The sequence below is a fragment of the Gracilinanus agilis genome, chromosome 4 (genome assembly GCF_016433145.1).
Source record: "Gracilinanus agilis isolate LMUSP501 chromosome 4, AgileGrace, whole genome shotgun sequence".
NCBI lineage: Eukaryota > Metazoa > Chordata > Mammalia > Didelphimorphia > Didelphidae > Gracilinanus > Gracilinanus agilis.
In genome coordinates, this window is record NC_058133.1 from 425,391,855 (window position 1) to 425,412,336 (window position 20,482).

The 20,482-nt window shown below is 36.9% G+C and overlaps 1 protein-coding gene across 1 annotated transcript in view; it reads right to left on the minus strand.

The window, feature by feature from the left end:
- Window positions 1-7,895: 7,895 nt before the first annotated feature.
- Window positions 7,896-20,482, minus strand: part of PRKN (parkin RBR E3 ubiquitin protein ligase) — a 1,541,099-nt gene continuing 1,528,512 nt past the window's right edge. Inside the window, exons 12-13 of the mRNA XM_044675477.1 lie at window positions 11,611-11,728; window positions 7,896-8,008 (exon numbers count right to left, since the gene is read on the minus strand). Of these exons, the coding sequence (XP_044531412.1) occupies window positions 7,896-8,008; window positions 11,611-11,728 (231 nt within the window). The remainder of the gene's footprint in view (window positions 8,009-11,610; window positions 11,729-20,482) is intronic.

Below are 20,482 nucleotides of genomic sequence, written 5' to 3' on the forward strand. Positions count from 1 at the left end.
TTTGGAATGTGGCAGGATTAAATGACATACTTTATTTATTTTGTTCTTCCTCCATTAGAGATATTTTTTCGGTTTGCATAATTAATCTGGTGCCATTCCATCCAGACTCATTTTTGTCAATAACAAGAAAAAAGACCCCAAAAGAAGCTTGCAATTAGCAGCTAGATGAACAGAAGAATGCTAAGTAGGGAGTGAAGTAGTGGGTCTAATACAGATACAAAAACATATGTACACTAATGGGAAAAGGAGCATGGATTTTTCTTTTCTAAATAAAAATATAATGAGCTGATCTTATCCCGTGGAGAATTAACTCCTCTCTAGACTCAGTCCTTAAGTTAAATGAGCAAAGCCCTCCAGGGCCTTGAGTCTACTGGAAGCAGCCATAGTGCTAAGTGGTGTCCCTTTGGAGTTTGCTCAGTTCACACAGGTTGTGCCCCTGGGAACTTAGTCCCACAGCCTCACCAGCAGGTAAGAATAAATATTATTCAGAATTATTTTGCTTTAAAGACTTTTTGTTGTTGTTGCAAAGCAGAGTTCCATTTAGCATTATACACTGACAATCAAGGCTGAAGCACTCCCTGGGCTGCTTGAGGGAGTGATCACTCTAAAAATAAAATGACTGATTGCAGTGTTATCTCTCACACACGAGCATCTGTTTGAATGCTTTTTCAAAGACAAACATGACAACATCTTTAATGGAGAGGACTTTTAATCCCCAGAAGTTAAAACAGCAACCAAAAAACCTGATGCCCTGCTTCCCAGAGAGTTTGGTTAATTTTATGCGGTCAGATGGCAATGACGTTGAAGAAGAAGGTTGATCATATTTACAGAAACACAGAGAACAGGTTAGAAAGTGTCCTCAAAGAATTGAGATCAAGAGGATGAGTTATTCACTCAGAAGTTTTTTCCCTCTCAAGCTGATTTTTGCATTTTCTGATAATGCCCCTGGATGTCACCGCTTTGTTTGCTTACTAGCTCAGATTTTAACATAAGGTCTCTTATCTTGCCCCCTTTTGCTCTATGAATACTGATAAAAGATTTTTTTTGTTTAATTGATTTAATTAATTCCATTTCTAATCACAGATATGCCATTTCATCTAACTGATGCACAGTAAACTCTCTTATAGAATGATAATCCATGCAATTTATATTTGATTTTAGAGTATCTCTTTTTTCTATTTGAATGATCGTCACATTCATAAGCCATTTAACTTGAACCTGTTATTATTATTTTTAATCTTATCTTCCATCTCAGAATCAATATTGTATATTGGTTCCAAGGCAGAAGAGTGGTAAGGGTTAGGCAATGACTTGTTCAGGGTCACATAGCTAGGAAGTGTCTGAAGTAGAATTTGAACGCAGGACTTCTTTTTTTAATTAAAAAATTTTATTTAATTAATTGGTTTAGAATATTTTTCCATGGTTACATGATTCATGTTCTTTCCTTTTGTCTCCCCTACTCCAATGAGTAATTCCACTGGGTTTTATATGTGTCATTGATCAAGACCTATTTCCATATTATTAATATTTGCATTATGGGGATTGCTTAGAGTCTACATCCCCAGTCATATCCCCATTGACCCATGTGATCAAGCAGTTGTTTTTCTTCTGTGTTTCAACTCCCATAGTTCTTTCTCTGGATGTAGACAGCGTTCTTTCTCATAGGTCCCTCAGAATTGTCCTGGGTCATTGCATTGCTGCTAGTAGAGAAGTCCATTACATTCGATTGTGCCACAGTGTATTGGTCTCTGTATATAATGTTCTCCTGGTTCTGCTCCTTTCACTCTGCATCAATTCCTGGATGTCGTTCCATGAACCCCGAACTTCTTGACTCAACATTCACTGACCAATCTAGCTGCCATGTAGGTGCTTTTTAAAATCTCCATTTTGGAGTTGAAGAAACGGAGTTAGACAGAATCAGTAAGGGTCACACAGATATTAAATTTCTGAGACTGGATTTGAATGAAGGTTTTCTTGCCTACAGATACAGCACTTTATCCACTGGACCACTGGCACCATACTCCCTTGGAGAGATTCAGGATCCCTAGGTTTGAAGCCAGAAGACCCAAATATTTAAATCTGATTTCAAGTCTAGCAATCTTGGATCTTCTTTGAAATGTTTAGTTCAGATTTATTCACAAATTCGCATTTTCTTCTGCATAAAAATCTTCTACATCTCTCACAGTCATTTACATTCATGTTGTTACCATCTCAGTTCAGTCACGGGACAGACATCTCCTTTCTACATTACTAAAATTTTATTTCTGTTTTCAAATTACCATTAAAAAAATCTCATTTCTTCCTTGAAGTTCCTAGGAAGTTGGTTCTGAAGCATTAGTTTCATATTTACTCTAATGTAATCAATCCAGCCACTCATACACTCTCATTGTGTGTATATGGACTTCCATAAATAATATAGAATCAGAGGGAGCCTTAGGGAGCATTGAGCTCAGTTCTTTGCATGGCATTCATAGACATTCATAGCAATGAATTGGTACACAGGAGATGCCCAGTTCATATCAGGAGATACACATACACACATAGACACACAAACACATGTGTAGACATATTCATATACACACATGCCTACATGTATTCATAATTATATATTCTATAAATTATACATATAATTTATAATAGATTTACATGCAATGCATATTTACTTACACAATTTACATATGAAATTATACATAAATTATATGCTAGAAAACACAAAGATATTCAAATTTAAAATAATACTAAGACTTTTGGGTCATGTATATGTGTGTGTGTGTGTATATATATATATATATATGCATATATATATATATGAACCCATAATTACATGTGTAGATTTGTTGTTGTCATTGAGTTGTTTCAGTTGTGTCTGATTCTTTGTGACCATTTTTGGGGTTTTCTTGGCAGAGGTAAAAGAGAGGTTTGCCATTTCCTTCTCTGGATCATTTTTACAGATGAGGAAACCAAGGCAAACAGGATTAAGTGATCTACCCAAGATCACACACTTAGTAATAAGTCTGAGGCCAGATCTGAACTCTGGAAGATGAGTCTTCCTGACTCTAAACCTGACATTCTACCCATTGTGCCACCTTGTTCTTCCCACATGTAGTTTTATGTATAGTGTAATATGCAGAAAATGAGTAGCCATTTTCTCTCTGGGTGCAAGTCAGCAGTTACCACTTTGGAATACAGAACCTGGCAGGGCACTCAGGGCATGTGCCAGGGTGACAGTTAAGGACAGGGTATAAAAGGGGGTCCACAAACCCCTGGGGACTTCACTTCTCTCTCTCTCTCTCTCTCTCTCTCTCTCTCTCTCTCTCTCTCTCTCTCTCTCTCTCTCTCTCTCTCTCTCCTCTTGAGGGTTAGGGAGGAGATGGTTTGGACCCAGGGTGGTTTGGGAGTTCTGGTTAGGCAGGAAAGGACAATCTCCATTGCTAGCCAAATTCAATACTTCATTGGCATAATCAACAACCTTGTATTATAAGCTAGCATCAATAGCTACAATCAAGAACAATCAAGGGCCTGTCAGCCTTTGGGCTCAGTTATAGGGTGATAGAGTTGGGAAGTGCCCTCAAAGCTTTCTCACACTCTGTACCTAGGAAAATCAACTTGTGTTTGAACATTTACTTAACAACAAGTACTTAAGCAAGATCTTTAGGGTTTCCATTCACCCACTTTCCTACTTCCTCTTACCTGCCCTTAGTTTGGTTTTTAAATAAACCCTGTTTAAACCCCAAACAAAGTCTAAATGTTCTTGGAGCCATTGCTTACTTTACCAATAGCAAAAGTCATTTAGCAGTTAGATCTGGTTGACATCATTAGCTGGTCCAGCCTTTCTAAGTCAGGTTTATCCATCATCAATTTAAGGTTTCTGGAAGTCTCAATCTACTTCCTGGAGACATTTCAAACTTCCTGGATTGGTTCTAAGGCTCTGGGGCTTTGGCAGAGAATCTTGGGCTTAAAGGAGACCTAGCCCTGTTGGTGTGGGAGCTAATTAAACACACATTCAGCTGAGGTTAAGGTCTCTCAGCCTATTCATATTCCATCATCAGCATCTGCCTAGACCCCCTTGGGTGCTCATAACAATAGCGTGTATACATGGACATATATTCCTACCTACCTACATATATATATATATATATATATATATATATATATATATATATTTATATATGGAGTCATTTTCCCATTCAAAGATAGAAGTATATATTTATTTTCAAATAGTCAAATTGCCCTTCCTCACATTTCTCAGATTCCTTCTAACAGATCTAGACATTCTTATTCAAGGCACTTTTGGACTAGATGGACTCTGAGGTTCCTTCTAAAGCTTTCCTTTAATTTAAATTTTTATTAATTTCAATTGATAAACTAGAGGCAGGGTTGTTAATGGGTTTAGTTTTCAAATTCCATTTTATTCATAGCTTGTGTCATTTTCTTTTTCCATTGAGCACCCAGATCTCTAGTACATATAGGCAGGTAAGGCTGCTTATCAGTTGTAATTGTGAGCTTTTCTGGCCCATTAGAAACAAAAAAACTAAACCAAACCAGTGTAAATACACTTCCTTTCTTCTTTTTTAAATCACTAATCCTAAAACAGAAAGTAAAGGTTTAAAATTAATATTAATCCTAAATCCAATTAATCCTAATTAATCAAACTGATCCTAAAACAGAAGAGCAATAAGGGCTAGGCAATTGGGATTAAGTAACTTGCCCAGGGTCACACAGCTAGGAAATGTCTGAGGCCAAATTTGAACCCAGGACCTCCTTTCTCTAGTCTTGGTGTTCTATTCACTGTGCTACCTAAGTGCCCCCATAAATACACTTTCAAGAGGAATAACAACAATGCAAATATCAGTGACTTTCACTGATCACTAAGATGACTTTGAAAGGCAGAGACTGTGCTAAAGGCCAATGTTTCCCTCAAACCAAAGTTTCAGTTTTCAGCTTTTTAGCAGAGAAAGAAAGCCCAAGGCCAGGTTTCTGAATACATGTTGGCTTTTTATAACTACCCGTTTGTATTCTGATGGTGCTCTTCAAAACCACAGGATAGCAAGCAGAGTTATTCTGGGACTCCACACATCTGAAAAATAGCCCCTGAAATACCAAATAAATAATTCTTCTAGGATGTGAGCTTGGCTCATTGGATTAAGCACAATACATTTCCTCAGCATGTTTTCAACATTTATTAAAAATACAACTTTAAACAAAGTTACAAGCATGTTGTTGATTGTTTTCGCTGGCTCACTGAAGGACAAATTTAGGTGTTACAGAGAAAACAAAGATACTTTTGTAAAGACTTTTTTTTTGTGATATGCTGAGAACTTTGACACATATTTTGTGTTTATTGTTTATGCAATGTGAAGGTAATACCATTTATACATTCGTTGGTTGGGTTTTGTTTTCCCCACTTTTAATGATTCAGACTCGTTTTTCATTTCAGGAACAAAACTAGCTATTATGAAGAAAAAAAAGCAGATAATATGATATTATTTAATTATATTATAAAGCAAAACAGTTCAGGATATAGGTGAAATGGGACTGACCCTGTGTGAGCAAACTATTGAACTCCCTTAAACCCAAAGAACACACACATATCGGAAAAGGTGTCTATTAATAATCAAGGGGGCAAAGCGAGGGACACTAGACTAGAGGAGGCTGCAATCTGCCCAATGACTGATTGGGATGAGTTTGCCTTTGGACTTGCCATAGCTGCATTTATGAGGTCAGTGGTTGGGAGCTGAGGGCTATAGGACTGCTGGTCATTGCTTACTCAGCTTCCACTCTTATCCAGGAAGTCTTAGTTGGGCTACATGACAGTGAGGGTATTTCTGAGTCACTGGTGGAATATTATTGATTCATTACCCAGAGGAAGTAACTTTTGTGACTCTCTTATTTCCCTTTGGGATGCTTCATTAGGATTTCCCAGCTTCCTGACCAAGGCACAGAATTGCAGGTTTGGCAGGCTCCAGGTCTTAAGATGAGCCCCAGTGGTTTTTGCCATGAGTGCAAAGCCTAGGGGATGCGATCATGCTACCTCTGCTCTTATACTGTGACTACGTTACTCTCTGTGGCATCCCTTAGAGGTGAAGGGCAAGGAGGGGTAGAGTTAGGAGGAAATAGGGAAAGAGGATGGATAAGGAGGGAAGTAGAAAGGTAGGACGCTTCAGGTCTGACATAGTGGGGACCTTTCTGGGGCCAACCTTTCTTCTGCCATGCCATTAATGCTTCATGGCTTTAGAGATTGGATGGATTCAAACAAAAAATTATGGATTCAAACAAAAAAAGCTGAATTACAGATCTCATTTTCTATGGGATCCTAAAAACATCACTGATGGATCCATGTACTGAGATGAAACTCGTGTTATTACCAATTGCTCCAATATTCTTCCAGAGAATAAGATCAAAATGGCTCATCTAAACACTAGTCAGGGGAACAATAGTTTTTCAATTAGGAACTATGCTGAAAGAATGATTCTTTGGTGCATATGGTACAATTCTTTCTTACTTTAAAATGATTACTTCAAAATTTTTTCCCTTTTTATCATGAATTTAGCAGACATCAACAAACATGAACATGTCCTTATGCTTTTCTTACTTGTTACTGCTGCACCAAATGGGGTTCAAAGCATCCGTTATTCCTGAGATCCAATCAATGTCATCAGAACATATTTTAAATGTGCTGACTGGCTTCTCAATGTGTCACAACTTTAAAATAAATTTCCCAAGGAGAATATGAGTATCATTGGATGCTTATCGATCTCCCTGGGCTCTGCCTATTTGTTAAACACTAGTTTTCCAAACTTAATGGGGCACTCGTAAAGGTGCTAAGCTAACCTATTAAGAACATATTATTTCCCTCTACTAGAAATCTTTCTGTTCAGAAATTCAGGCGGATGATCTATGCAGGTGCAGAAATGCTAATATTTATAAACGTTCTATTTTAACAGTCTGGTTTTCATTAACATTGAACATCACCAATCAGTCTCTATCATGTTTCTATAATAGGCATCTAATTTTGTGATTCAGTATCATTATAAAACTTCACAATGAATCTAAACTGTTAGGAAAGTCCCTAAACTCAGAACTATCTTTTTTTAAATTAAAGTTTAAGACCCCACAAAGATTGTGAGAAAGATTTTTTTTTCTCCCTAAGATGAAAATTAACAAAACAATGGAGGAGCATACCAGGTTTCAATTAATCCCCCATAATTTAAGAATGTCAAAATTCAAATGAACTTTCCAACTTCTCTTTCATTTGATATGATAAATTATACTTAGCTATAATCTCACCAACAGAGTTTGGGATGATTTTATTCTTGAAGGTGCAGAAAATTTTCCCTGATAAATTCTGACTTCTGTCTATGGCACTATGGAAAGTTAAGTGGAAGTGTCAGTATTGAAACTGTGACCTCATTTTTCAGAAAAAGGCTACCCTCTTAATAAATCTAGAACAGACCCAATGACAATGAGCCACAAACAATCTCTTTGAATCATTCCAGTGACTCATTAAACGATAATTTGTTTTAATCATAAGTCAAGTATATGAAATGAAACCTGAGAGAGCTGGATTCATATGGTAATGCAAATCTGAAGGAATTCACAGAATATAGACAATCCACAGTTGATCCTTGAATTTCACTTGGAATCTACCCTGTTGTTCCTGTGTGCGTTTAATTGTCTTACATTTAGCCATGCTCCATTCATGGGGCTCTAAAATTATGTTTAAAATGGTATCTAAAAATGAAAATAATTTTTCTTGAGTGAATTTTGGAAGAAGCTTAATGTTAAAGTCTCTTTGTTCATGTGAAAATATTAAAATGACGAGAGGCCAATGGGCCAACTGAGCCAGTTTTATCAGGGTCGGACGTGAAGCTTTTCCCTGATTTTCCATTACTGAGCTACACATCAAACCAGTGATCTCCCATGCAGGTTCGGTTCCATTCTAGGCTACAGTTCCAGCACCATTCAAACTTGCATTGAGGCTGAGGACATTTCATATGCATGCATCCTCCTGCAGCGGGGTGGAAGGGAAAGGACATGATTACTCTGGACTCTAGAGAGAACAGTTTGAAAAAAAATAAGCGTGTGCTTGTTAAGACGATAGAACAAATAATTGATGCTAGAACAAAATTCACCAGTAGTCGAAAGAGAAGGTTTCTCAGAACATTTTTCTTTTTACATTAAAACATATTCAATTGACCATAAGGATGAAACTGAATGTATGATAATTTGTCAAGGTCCATGGTAGCAAATGATGAGTTTGCTTACTGAGTTTGGCCCAGGGGGGCTTTTTCTGGCAAGTTGTATTGTGTTTCATGATTTGTGACAAACTGCAAAAGCAAGCTGGGCAGATAGCTTGTGGCAAAATTATGGCAGGAAGCAGACAAGACATGGGTAGGCATGGATGGGCTATGAAATGCATTCTCAGTAGGTACATTTGAACTGCTGAGATCCATTTGAATATATGAGTATATTCTATTTTCTGCCTTAGTAACCTTCAATTGTTTCTTCTTTCTGTAGGTATGTGTGTGTTTTAAATGCTGACCAGACCTGTGATTTCACTAGCATAAGAAATTCCCAGGGAGGAAACTCCCTTTACCAGTACAACTCAATACTGCTCTGCATTCAATCTTAAAAAAATTGTAAGGGCACAGACCTTCACATTCCTGAGGCAAAATCCCCATCTTCATTAGCCATGCCTTCTTGTTGCTAATTTTTTAGTACTTCTTGAGTGTTGTAGAGTTTGGGAAGAGTTGGAAAACAGGAGTCCAGGGAACACACAGATTGTGAGCTCTATTGCCCTTTCTTTTGTTTAACACATGAGATTGGCATTTCCTGAATTGACTTTTTGAAAATAAACCAAATGCCTCACAATTTAGGCTCTTTCCTTAAAAATTCCCCAAAGCAAACAATATCTACTTTGGAACCAGGAAACTCAGGTCTTCATTAGCAAGGCAGATTGAAATATTGAGACAATTATCTGGATGGTTCCAGCAATGAATCTGCTTCTGATAGAAATTCCTGGATCATTCAGCCCAAAGCATATTTTCTGCAAGGATCATGTATTTCTTATTTAATGCTATTATCTTATTAACTCATTCTCTCTCTCTCTCTCTCTCTCTCTCTCTCTCTCTCTCTCTCTCTCTCTCTCTCCCCTACTTCCACTCCTTTTACTTTCTGTTGTTTGTTTGTTTTTTGCCAAATTATACCAGTAATTGTTTCCATGGTGTTAAATTTTGATACTGAGAGTCTCTTGTGCAAAACAATTCTAGTGAATTCCTATCAATTTTGAATAAATACACTATGAGACTCAGTGTGGTAGAGTGGCTAGAAGGTCTGCCTTGGAGTATTGGAGACTTGGATTTAAGTTCTGTATCTGACTCATATTAGCTACATGACCCAGTTTCCAGTGAAGTTGAAGGTAGTGGATTTTTTTAAACCCAGGAATTCTAAATTAGGGTGGCTGTGCCAGTGTTTGCACTTAAAATGTTTGACAATCATATGGTAAGTCCCCAGGAGTGGGGAGCCACCAGGTTGCCTAATGAGGGACAAAATAGTCCAAGTCATATACAGAATAGGTCTAATTTCTCTTGCTGAACTAAGCAGGATCTATTACTAAACTACTACTAAGGGACCCCTGTGCTTTCAGCCTGGGTGAGGTGTTTTAAGAAAGAGAAGAAAGAAGGGAAGAAGCAAAGAAAGAGAAAGAAAGGAGAAAGAGAGAAAAAGAACAAGAAAGAAAGGGAAAGAAAGAAAGCATTAATAATTAAATTTTTTTTTACACAAATATGTAATGGATATAAAGGTATAAAGAATCCAAGAGACACTGGAAAAGAAAGAAAAGACACTGAAACACAGATGGTGAAATTATATTTCTACAAATTGAATTCTACCCAGTAGAATTGGAAAGGAACATGAATGTATGTCACTGATTCAAATTCATACTAATGAACCTATTGACAAATAAAGATAAGCACTACTAGTTAAAAAATACTAATATTCCTTCTAACACCAGTAAGGAGCAGAAAAGATGACAAACTCTTTAATAGTGGAGATACAAAGGATTACTAGTACTGCCCTCCACCCCAACCCCACCCCTCAAACCTTACCTTTGAATCAAAGATTTAGAGCTGGAAGAGATCTTTGAGGTTACCAGGTCTCATTTGCCCTTTCCCATCCCCACTCCCCATACCACTTTATTTATTTATTTTTTGAAACTCTTATCTTCTATATCAGAATCAGTTCTGTGTATTGGTTCCAAAGCTGAAGAGCTGGGGGTTAAGTGACTTGCCCAGGGTCACACAGCTGGGAGGTATCTGAGGCCAGATTTGAACCTAGGACCTCCCAACTCTGAACCAGCTAGCTCCCCACCTCCCCTCATACCATTTTACAGTTGAAGAGAGTGAGGTCCAGAGAGATTAAATGAATTTGGTCACAGAGGAAGAGTCAGGATCCGAACTCACATCCCCTGACTATTATACTACACTGCCTCTTGGTGACCCTTCATAAAATCTTAGTCTGCAGAAGTTCCTAGACAAAATACAAGTCACTTGGCAATTGTTATCTATTGTTCTAGAGGATTAGGCATGAAAGCCATTTGATATTTGGGGAATAGGAAAAGAAGGAGTGAACTTCTAAGACTAGAAGGGGTTAGGAGTTGGACTTCACAAGGTTGAATGTAAGAGTAGAACTTTTATAACTTTTAAATTTAATTTTTATTTAGTTGGTAATCTTTTAGGACACAGGACCATAGACCTATAGCCAGAAGTACCTTTAGATGTTGTCCACTCTAATCCCTTCCAAAGAAGAAGCAGAGGCTAAGTAAGAGGGCTTAGTTGCTCTTACCTGAAGTCACATGGATACCAAGAAGAACTAGGAAATAGAAACAAGTCAACTCTAGCACTCTTTTCATTGCATAGCTCTTTTAAAACACTAATGAGAACATAATTGCTTACAGATCACTGTTATTGCTGTTGTTGAGTTGTTTCGGTAGTGTCCAACTCTTTGTGACACCCTTTTGGGTTTTCTGGGCAAAGACAATGGATTGATTTGCCATTTCCTTCTCTAGTTAATTTCACAGATGAAGAAACTGAGGCAAACAGGGGTTAAATGACTTGCCCTGAGTCCCCAACGACTATGTATCATACTTGTCATTTCTTCATCTGTAAAATGAGCTGGAGAAGGAAAAAGCAAAGCACTCCAGTAACTATGCCAAGAAATATATGGATGCTATGTGGATATCTCTCTGGGTCCCAGGTTTTTTATTTGTAAAATAGGGGATGTTTGGTTTTGATGACCTCAAAGATTTCTTCTAGCCCTAAATATATGATTCCTATGATCCATGAAGTAGTCTCTCAAATGAAGTGATTTCCAAGGCTAAGAACCAGAAATTGTAGACGGAATCATATATAAAGCATTGTCACTAGGTTACAGATGGTAACTGAAATAGAAATTAATAGCCTGAAATTCCATAAAAGAATCATCAGTGAAACTGGGTGTGGATACTGAGATCTATGTATGACTCAGTTTTCTTATTGTAATCATGCTGCTAACTTTTGTTGATGAAAGCTTTATTAAGTCCTGACTATTTTTAAACTCTTAAGACAGACTCACCATTTTTTTCCACTGGTATATGGCAACGGGGACAAGGTTTGGTTGTTTTCTTGATTGTTTCTTTGGAGGCTTCCTCCCATCTTGCTTTCTCTGCAGCTTGTTCATTCACCATAAAGGCCTGGATAAAGAAAGGTTAAAGGTCTTATTGAGCTCAGCTCCTCATCTGGGGTGAGAATAGTAGTTCTTAATCCTTTTTGAGTGTTATGGATCTCTTTGGCAGTCAGATGAAGCTTATGGATACTTTCTCACAATAATGCTTTGAAATGAATAACATAGAATACACAGGATTAAAAAGGAAACCATTTAATTTCAAATGCAATTATTAAACTATTAAAAACAACGGCAAAGGAATTCACAACCTAGATTAAGAATGTCCATGTAAATTCTAAACCTGTCAAAAATAAGTCAGAAAATTCTGAAATATGGGAATAATTACAATCTTTAAGAAAAAAAAGAGTAACATTTATTTTATCCAAAAAATGATGAGTAACCTACAGTAAAGTCCTTCTTTAATGCTATATTAGGAACTTAACAATTATAGCAAATGTTCATATAGTACTTTAAAGTTTGTGGAGCACATTAACTCATTTGACTCACTCCACAGATGGAGAGAGAGGTGATATTAATATCCTAATTTTACTCATAAAGAAAAAAAGATGAGTGTAGGAAACTTGTTCAGAATCCCACAGCTAATAAGTCTGAGAAGGGATTTGAACTCAGATTTTCCTGACTTGCATTCCAGCACTCTATCTGCTTCATCACACTGCCAGCCTTCATGATGGTGTGAAGGCGACTCTGGGCTCTTGAAGGCTCTTCCAAGTGCTAGCAGAATCTGTAAAGCTGGAAAGGTTTTGAATAAGGGCCACGTGATGGACTGTGTGTTTGTTGTCTGAGAATCCACTTTGGTGAGCTCAGAGGCAGAAAGGTAGTCTTGGAGTGGGGAATTTTTTTTTTTTAGCTACGATGATTCATGAAACTATCCACTACCATATGGATGGGTACCAGTTTCTTTCACTGTGGGGATTATTCATACCAATGAAATCACAGCTGTTAGTTATAGATCTCTTAAGGGATTAATAGGAATTCCATTAAACGCAATTAACACAGAGGGTTCTCTTGTTATATAATAAATGCTCACGAAAAATATAGAAAAATGAATCCCTGTTCTGTAGTCTGGTATGTTTTATTTTACTGTTTTGAATAAGGATTCTGCCACTTTTCATCTTTATACTTAGAAATAATCTTTACTTGCAAAGTTTTGTGAATATTAAACTACGCATTCCACTAATAAGATCAGGGGTTCTTATCTTGGGGCTCTTGAACATAGTCTTTTAATATTTTGATAATTACATTTCAGTATAATTGGTTCCCTTTGTAATACTCTGTATTTTATTTTATGCATTAAAAGACATTATTCTGAGAAGGTATCAATAGACTATCAAAAGGGTTCCACGACACCCCCTTAAAGTCCCCTGCTTAAATAAGTGTTTGATGAATTGAATTGAATAAGTTTACTACTGATTTTGGCCACTGAAATGTGGCCTAGGAAAGGGCTGGAAGAAGAAATGAGGCTGTGTGGTTGGTGTGAGGTTGAAGGGAAGGTACATATTCAGGGAAGGTCACGGAGGACTGAATCTCCCCTGGCTCTTCAATCAGAAGAGGTTGGAGCCTTCTAATGTTTCATTGGAAAGAATCACTCTGTACCTGCCTAATCCTTCAGTGACTACAATCTGTACCACTTTATTCTAAGCACTGAACAACATCTACAGGAGAGAAAACTGGTACTTGTTTGGTTCCAGTCCAAGGACACTTCAGAGAAGAAATGTTTTTTTCCAATTGTTAATCCAAACAGCATGATTCAGTGCTTGGGAATAGCCTTTTCTTTCATGCCTCAGATTTATTTCTCTCATGACCTCATTGCTCTGAACTCAGAGGAACAACTCCCAACCTCTCTTGCTTTATCTTGCTATCTCTAATTTAAAAAAATCTAATAGAATCACAGAGGTGGATCATTTTAATAGCCCCTGGCACTAGCTTTGTGATAAGTTTTTTAACTTCTTTGTGTCTTAATTTCTTCCTCTGTAAAATGTGGATCATAGATTTCAAGCTGAAAGGTTATCTAGTCTAATCCTTTCATGTTATAGATGAAAATTGAGAGTATAAGTTACTTGCCCAAGGTCAAGTAGATAGTAGTGGGATATGAATTCAGGTTTATTCATTTTATATTGTTCCAATGATAGCTGAGTAGATTAAATGAGATGACATCTCTTTTGGTAAAGGCAGTGATACTACTGAAAGAACACTGACTCTCAAGTTAGAAAACTTGGGTTCAAATCCCATCTGAGATATTTACTGTCATGTGACTGTGGATAAGTGATTTGTTTCATCATCTGGAATGTGAGGGTATTGGACTAAAAGGTCTCTGAAATTCCTCCCAGCTCAAAAATTTATGATTCTTGTGGTTTGGATAATATGTATAATTTCAGTTGTTTTCAACTCTCTGTGACCCTGTCTGGAGTTTTCTTGGCAAAGATACTGGAGTGATTTGCCATTTTCTTCTCCAGATCACTTTACAGAAGAGGAAATGAAGGCCAACAGGATTAAATGACTTGCCCAAGGGTCACACAGCTAGGAAGTGTCTGAGGCTGAATTTGAACTCATGAAGATGTGTCTTCTTGGTTCCAAGCCCACTACTCTCTCCACCGTGCTACTTAGCTGCTCAATGCATGTAACGCACTATATAAATGCCTGTAAATATTATAGCTTTAGAGTATTACTTAGCTATGGCTATATGCTGAAATCTGAATGAGAATGTGAATGAATTTAACAAGTTCGTTAATTCTTATTTCACGTTATAGATATTTATTACCTTTCCATGCCAAGTTGAAAAGCATTCATATGTCAAGTACAGGCTGTGTGTCAGATGTTGTGCTTAGCAACATGGTTACAAATTCAAACAAAAGGAAAAATAGTCCTTGCCCTCAAAGACCTCATATACTACAACTCATAAAGGGTGTGTGTGTGTGTGGGGGGGGGGGGGGTGAAAAAGGAACTAGGCGAAAAGCTCAGAATAGAATGGAGTGAACATGGCTCATCTGAGTCCTTTCCTTAAAATAGAGAACTGAGCAGTCCAAGAAAGAGGTGTAAGAGCTACAGGGATCTTTCAGTGTTTGAAGTCTACTGGGGAGGAGTAAACTTTCAAAGTGAGGAGATTACTGAGAAATGGTGAAGAAAGAAGTCCAGGGAGTCAGGAATTGAGCCCAGAAAGGAATTTCATTGTATTTCTTTTTTGAACATAAGCTAAAAATCTTAAAATCCTTTTCCTCAAAAACAAAAATCCCTTTTCTTAAGGATCCAATTACGTAGAAGTGTTCTCTGTCCAAGGGGGTGGGTCCTTACAGTCAGGGGGCCTTTCATATCTTGTGCACTGATTTGAGATGGTAAAGTGGATGTAAGAGAAGCTGAATGATGGCAGAAGCCAACGATAGAGACTTGGATGAGTGACTCTTTGGGTTGTCAGAGTTTGACCATCAGGTTTCATTTTTTTTTAAAAAAATAGGGATCTCAGTCCAGTGAAACATCTCTTGATTAAAAAAAAAAATGAAATTAGTAGATAGTATCAATATCAGAAAGGTCCCCAAAGCTAGGGATCAGTTTCCATTTTTTCCAGATATAATTCTGAATTCAAGATATGAAACTAGATAAAAGAAAAAAGAAAGAAAATGCAAAGTTAAGGCTTTGGAGAAAACATCTTCTGTTTTTTTCCCCCTTTAAAATAATTAATACTAACATAATTCTGCAGGGTAGGGAGGAGAAACAGTGATTCTAGAATAGGAAAGAGGTAAAGATGCATTCTTGTGCAAGTGAAGGCAACTATGATGTTTATTTCTCTCATGACTTCAGAGGAACAACTCCCAACCTCTCTCCCTTTTCTAGAACTTCCCACGAAGAACTTCCTGGGAGAAGAGACTCTGTAGGAAGTCATGAGAGCAGTCAAGTATTATGAAGAGCTTGCTTGAGGGAGATGGATAGAATTTTACTGCTTCACCCTGAAGGAGAAGCAGATGTAGGGATAACTTGGATAGAAGGTACAAAGAGGGAAATTCAGTTTTAGTGTAAGGAAAGAAAGAAGGAGAAAGTGATGACAGCCTCAGATTTCATTGGTGTACCTCCTGTGATGAGCTGGGAAAGAAGATGGTCAAGAGTGCCAAAGGATAGGCAGGGAATGTTGGGTTCTGACTCACATTATTGGAAGGAGCTTCCAAATCAATGAGATCATAGATCTGTTTGAGTATTTGAAAGTAAGGAAAAATTTCCTAACAATGCAGATTTGGAGTCAGAAGACCCTGAGTTCAAATCCTAGCCCTACTTACTACTTATGTTTCTTTGAGGAAGTCACTTCCCTTCTCTGGGACTTAGTTGCCTTGTCTATAAAATGAAAGGGTTGGCTTAGATGACCTAGAAGGGCTCTTTCAGATCTAAGTCAATGATCCTATGAACTAACACTATCAAAGTATAGAATGGATTGCTTGAGGAAGAAGTAAATCTTCTTGTAAATCTCATGGAAATTCAAGTAAAAGCTGGATGACTGTTTCATGGGCTTGTCACATGGGGGATTTGTGTTCATATAGTGGTTGAACTCTACAGCTTTTAAGGCCCTTTTTCAACTTTCTGATTCTTTGATGCATAACACTTTAGACTTAACCTTCACAAAAAGAACCCAGAGACAGGCCAATTTAACTATTGCTCACGACATGAGTCATCTAATGTTCCTTGGCTGTGCTGTAATGCTTCCCTATTTTGCCAATATGCCATTTGCCTCTCAAAAAATACACCACTCTCATATTTTCTCTTTTCTACCTTTACTCATAAAAATACATGCCTCATATTGATGCTTTAGTTAGGAAAATCCCATGTGGAATTATGAAGTAGGTTCAGTAGTGCCCTTTTGATCTCTTAAAATTTCTAATATCAAAACCTGCTTTTGATTAGTTAGGGATCTGAATCTCATTCACACCAAGGTATAAATGACTAATGATAATGCTTTTATTAGTCATTTTAATATTTAAAAGTTATCGAAAATATGTCAATATATATTTAGATACTTGCTATGAATGTAGTTTATATTTTTATATAGTCTCAGGTTTTGTGAATTTTACTGAATTTATATTTAGATATTTTCCAATTTTCTTATGAGGTAGATACAGGTATCATTATTCCCTTTTTACAAATGAGGCTCAGAGTAAATAAAATGAGTTACCCAAGGTCATAAAAAGGGTAAGATAAGTATCAGAAGCAGGATAATCAAAACCAGCTTTCTCCTAATTCCAAATTTATCTCTGGGACACTATACTGTAAAGTTTTATCTGGTTTTAAAGTATTATTGTCTTAGATATATCATTAGCCAAAAGGTATGGGAGGTACATAGAGTGTCTTCTCAGTCTGAATTGCCACCACAGAGCTTATATTTATTTATCTTTTCTCTTGGCCTGAATTATGGTAAAAATTTCCCCCCTCTTGTTTTAGGTATTTATGTAGAGTCTGCTTATATGCTTTTAGAATTGAGTGTTTCAATAAGCAAAACAAAATGTTAAGCAATACATTAAAATAGACTGCCTAGTGTGTATCATTGAGTTTAAATACAGTTTAAAGACAGACAGATTTTCTTTTCTTTCAAATGTCTCAACACTTGTTCTTAAATCTTAGATTATCCTGGAGAGCTTTGTAGAAACAGAACCTTATCCTTCCCTTCTTAGAGGGTTTAACTTGGAGTCCAGAGGGGAAAAGGGACTTGTTCTTATAGTGAGAACCCAGATTATTGGTGCACCATTAGAACAGATTATATTCAATTGTAAGAGGGGCAGAGGTGCAACTAGTTAATAGTGTAGGCCCAGAGATTTCACTAGAACTGATGCTTGCTTGGAGCCTGAGACTTGCCCAGACTCATAAAGGTAATATGTGTCGGAAGCAGGATTTGAAAATAGGTCTTTCTGCTTTCAAGGCAAGCTCTCTATCTATTATGCCATGTTAGCAGTATTGTACCTGGGACTAATCAAGTGGTGGTGGTGGTATTATTGTGGTAGAACAGCATCCCACTCTGGGTAGAGATGCCTTTTTTTTTCTTTTAAAAACAAATTTATTACTAACAATCTTTTCCTTTTAAATTTTGAGTTCCAAATTGTCTCTCCCTTACTATCTATTGAAAGGGCAAGAAATATAACCTCAATTATATATGTGAAATAATGAAAAACATATTTTCATATTAGTTATATTGCAAAAAAAATAAAGTGAGAAAATTATATTTCAATTTGCACTCACAATTAATCAGTTCTCTCTGGAGGTCAATAGCATTTTTTTTTATCGTTGGTCCTTTGGAATGTCTTGGATCATTATATTGATCTGAGTAGACAAATCTTTCATAGTTGATTATCGTTGCAATATTAATGTTACTGGGCATGATTATCTCCTAGATCTTCTCACTTCACTTTCCCTCAGTTCATATAAGTTTTGCCATGTTTTTTCTGAAACTATCTTCAACATCATTTCTTATAGCACAACAGTACTCCATCATAATTATGTATTACAATTTGTTCAGTTATTCCTTGGTTGATAAGAATCCCCTCAATTTCCAATTCTTTGCCACTACAAAAAGCTGCTATAAATATTTTTATCCATATAGGTTCTTTTCCTGTTCCTTTGATCTCTTTGGGGTAAAGAACTAGCAGTAATATTGCTAGATCAAAGGGTATGCAGAGTCCTTTGGGCATAGTTCAAATTGTTCTCCAACTGTTTATTAGTGTAACTTATTGTCCTTTATATCATCTCACATTTGTCATTTCTGTCAGGTGTGAGGTGGTATTTCAGTTATTTTAATTTGCATTTCTCTAACAGCAATTCAGTGGATTTTTCCTTATTACTATAGATAGCCTTGATTTCTTTTCCTGAAAACTGCCTGCTTATATTCTTTGATCATTTATCAATTGAAGAGTGGCTTTTATTTTTATAAATTTGATAGTTCCCTATATATTTAAGAAATTAGACCTTTCTTAGAGAAAATAGCTATAATTTTTTGATATTGATGATGGTGTTTATTAGCAAAATATAGTTTCTCCAATTATCTCTTTTAATTAGGCATCTTTTTGTTTGTGCTTTGAGATCATGATTGGTACTCTTGCTTTTTTCATTAGCTGAAATATAACAATTCTGCTCTAGCCCTTTATTTAGCTGTTTATTTTAACTCTATGTGTTTTGTAAAAAACAACTTATTGTTAGATCCTGGTTTCTAAGCCATTCTGCTATCTGCTTCCATTTCTGTGAGTAAGCTCATCCATTCAAATGAAAAGCTATGATTACTGATATCTCCCTATATTCCATTTTCCTCTGTTTATTCTTCTCTGTGTGTCTCTCTCTCATAGCTTAGTCCTTACCATTCTTCTCTCTTAGAATCAATACATAGAACCAATACATAAACAGAAGGTAAGGGTTTAAAAAAACATAGATTACTATAAATTACTAAGAGGGTTTTAAAAATGTACATATATATCATAGGAATTATTTCTAGGAATCTATAGGTCTAATACATGTTTGTTCTAGTCTAGTGATGGTGAACCTTTCAGAGACTGAGTGCCCAAACTGCAACCTCATGCCACATGTGAGTCTTCCCCTTACCCCAGACAGGGAAAGGAGGAAGCACTCCCATTGGGCTATTGGGCAGAGGGGTGGGTGATGTGAAAAATATCTTCAGGCATGGTAGAGAGGGAGAAGGGAACAGCTCCCTCCAGCATGCATGTCATAAGTTTGCCAACACAGTTTTAGTCTATATATTCTAGGAAGTTTTTCCTACTTTGGATAGGATATATGTCAGGAAATTCCTTCCTCCATGTCATAATATATTCTACAAGCGACTTGATTTTTAAAGATTTTGATAGCAGAGTGTAAACTTTGGCAGGCCTTTTAAAGTTTATAGGCTATGTGTCTGCCATATGAATAAAAGCTATGGCAAATTTGTAGAGTTTCATCTTGAGAAGGTTGATCACTGAGTGATTTTTTTCCCCCGAGAGGACACAGCCAAAACAACTCATCAGGAAAATCTCCTAAAATGTGTGTATGGGAGGAGGTGAAGTAGGTATATAGTGCCTGAAATCTGTACTGGGAAGGCCAGAGGGAATGATGAAATCATAGGTCTCTCAAGTATTGAGGTATAAATTAGGTAAGACATCTGTTTGACTGTGTAGTAATTAGACAAGTATTATTATATTAAAATCCAAATTGCATTCATTTTCCAAACATAATTAGAGAATAACTAATTTTTCTGTGATAGAGCTGACCTGATTCAAATAGAATCCTTTTAGGTAAACTTCAGTTTTAAAATTTCACCATTCACATGAAAATTAAATACCCAAATGGTACATGCTTGTGGCAACAATTAGACACTGATGCATAATTACTGAAATCTACAGCCTAGGCAAAGCCTGGGTTCCACAACTCTGCCTGCCTCCTGGGAAGCTGGGGGCAGAGATGCAGAACAGATGAAGCAGATGTTCCAGTGGAAGAAACTGAATGTTTCACTCCCTATGAGTTGCATGCCTCCCCCTGGTGAGTTAGAAAATTGCATTGCCTTTTAGTAAAGTTTGAATATCCTTCAGAAAGCCATTATGGCATCATCTGAAGCCGGCTGCATTTCCAAATGGGTTTCTCTTTTCACTCAATATTCCTGAAAGCATCACTATTATGTTTTCAATAGAGACAGGAACCAGAAAGAGGAAAGAGGGCTGGAATGTCTGACCCTGGTGCTGAACAGACAGATCAGAGGCTACGCCACATGCCTATTCCAAGTGCCCATTCAGTCTCTCCAGGAAATCAAAAGAAAGCA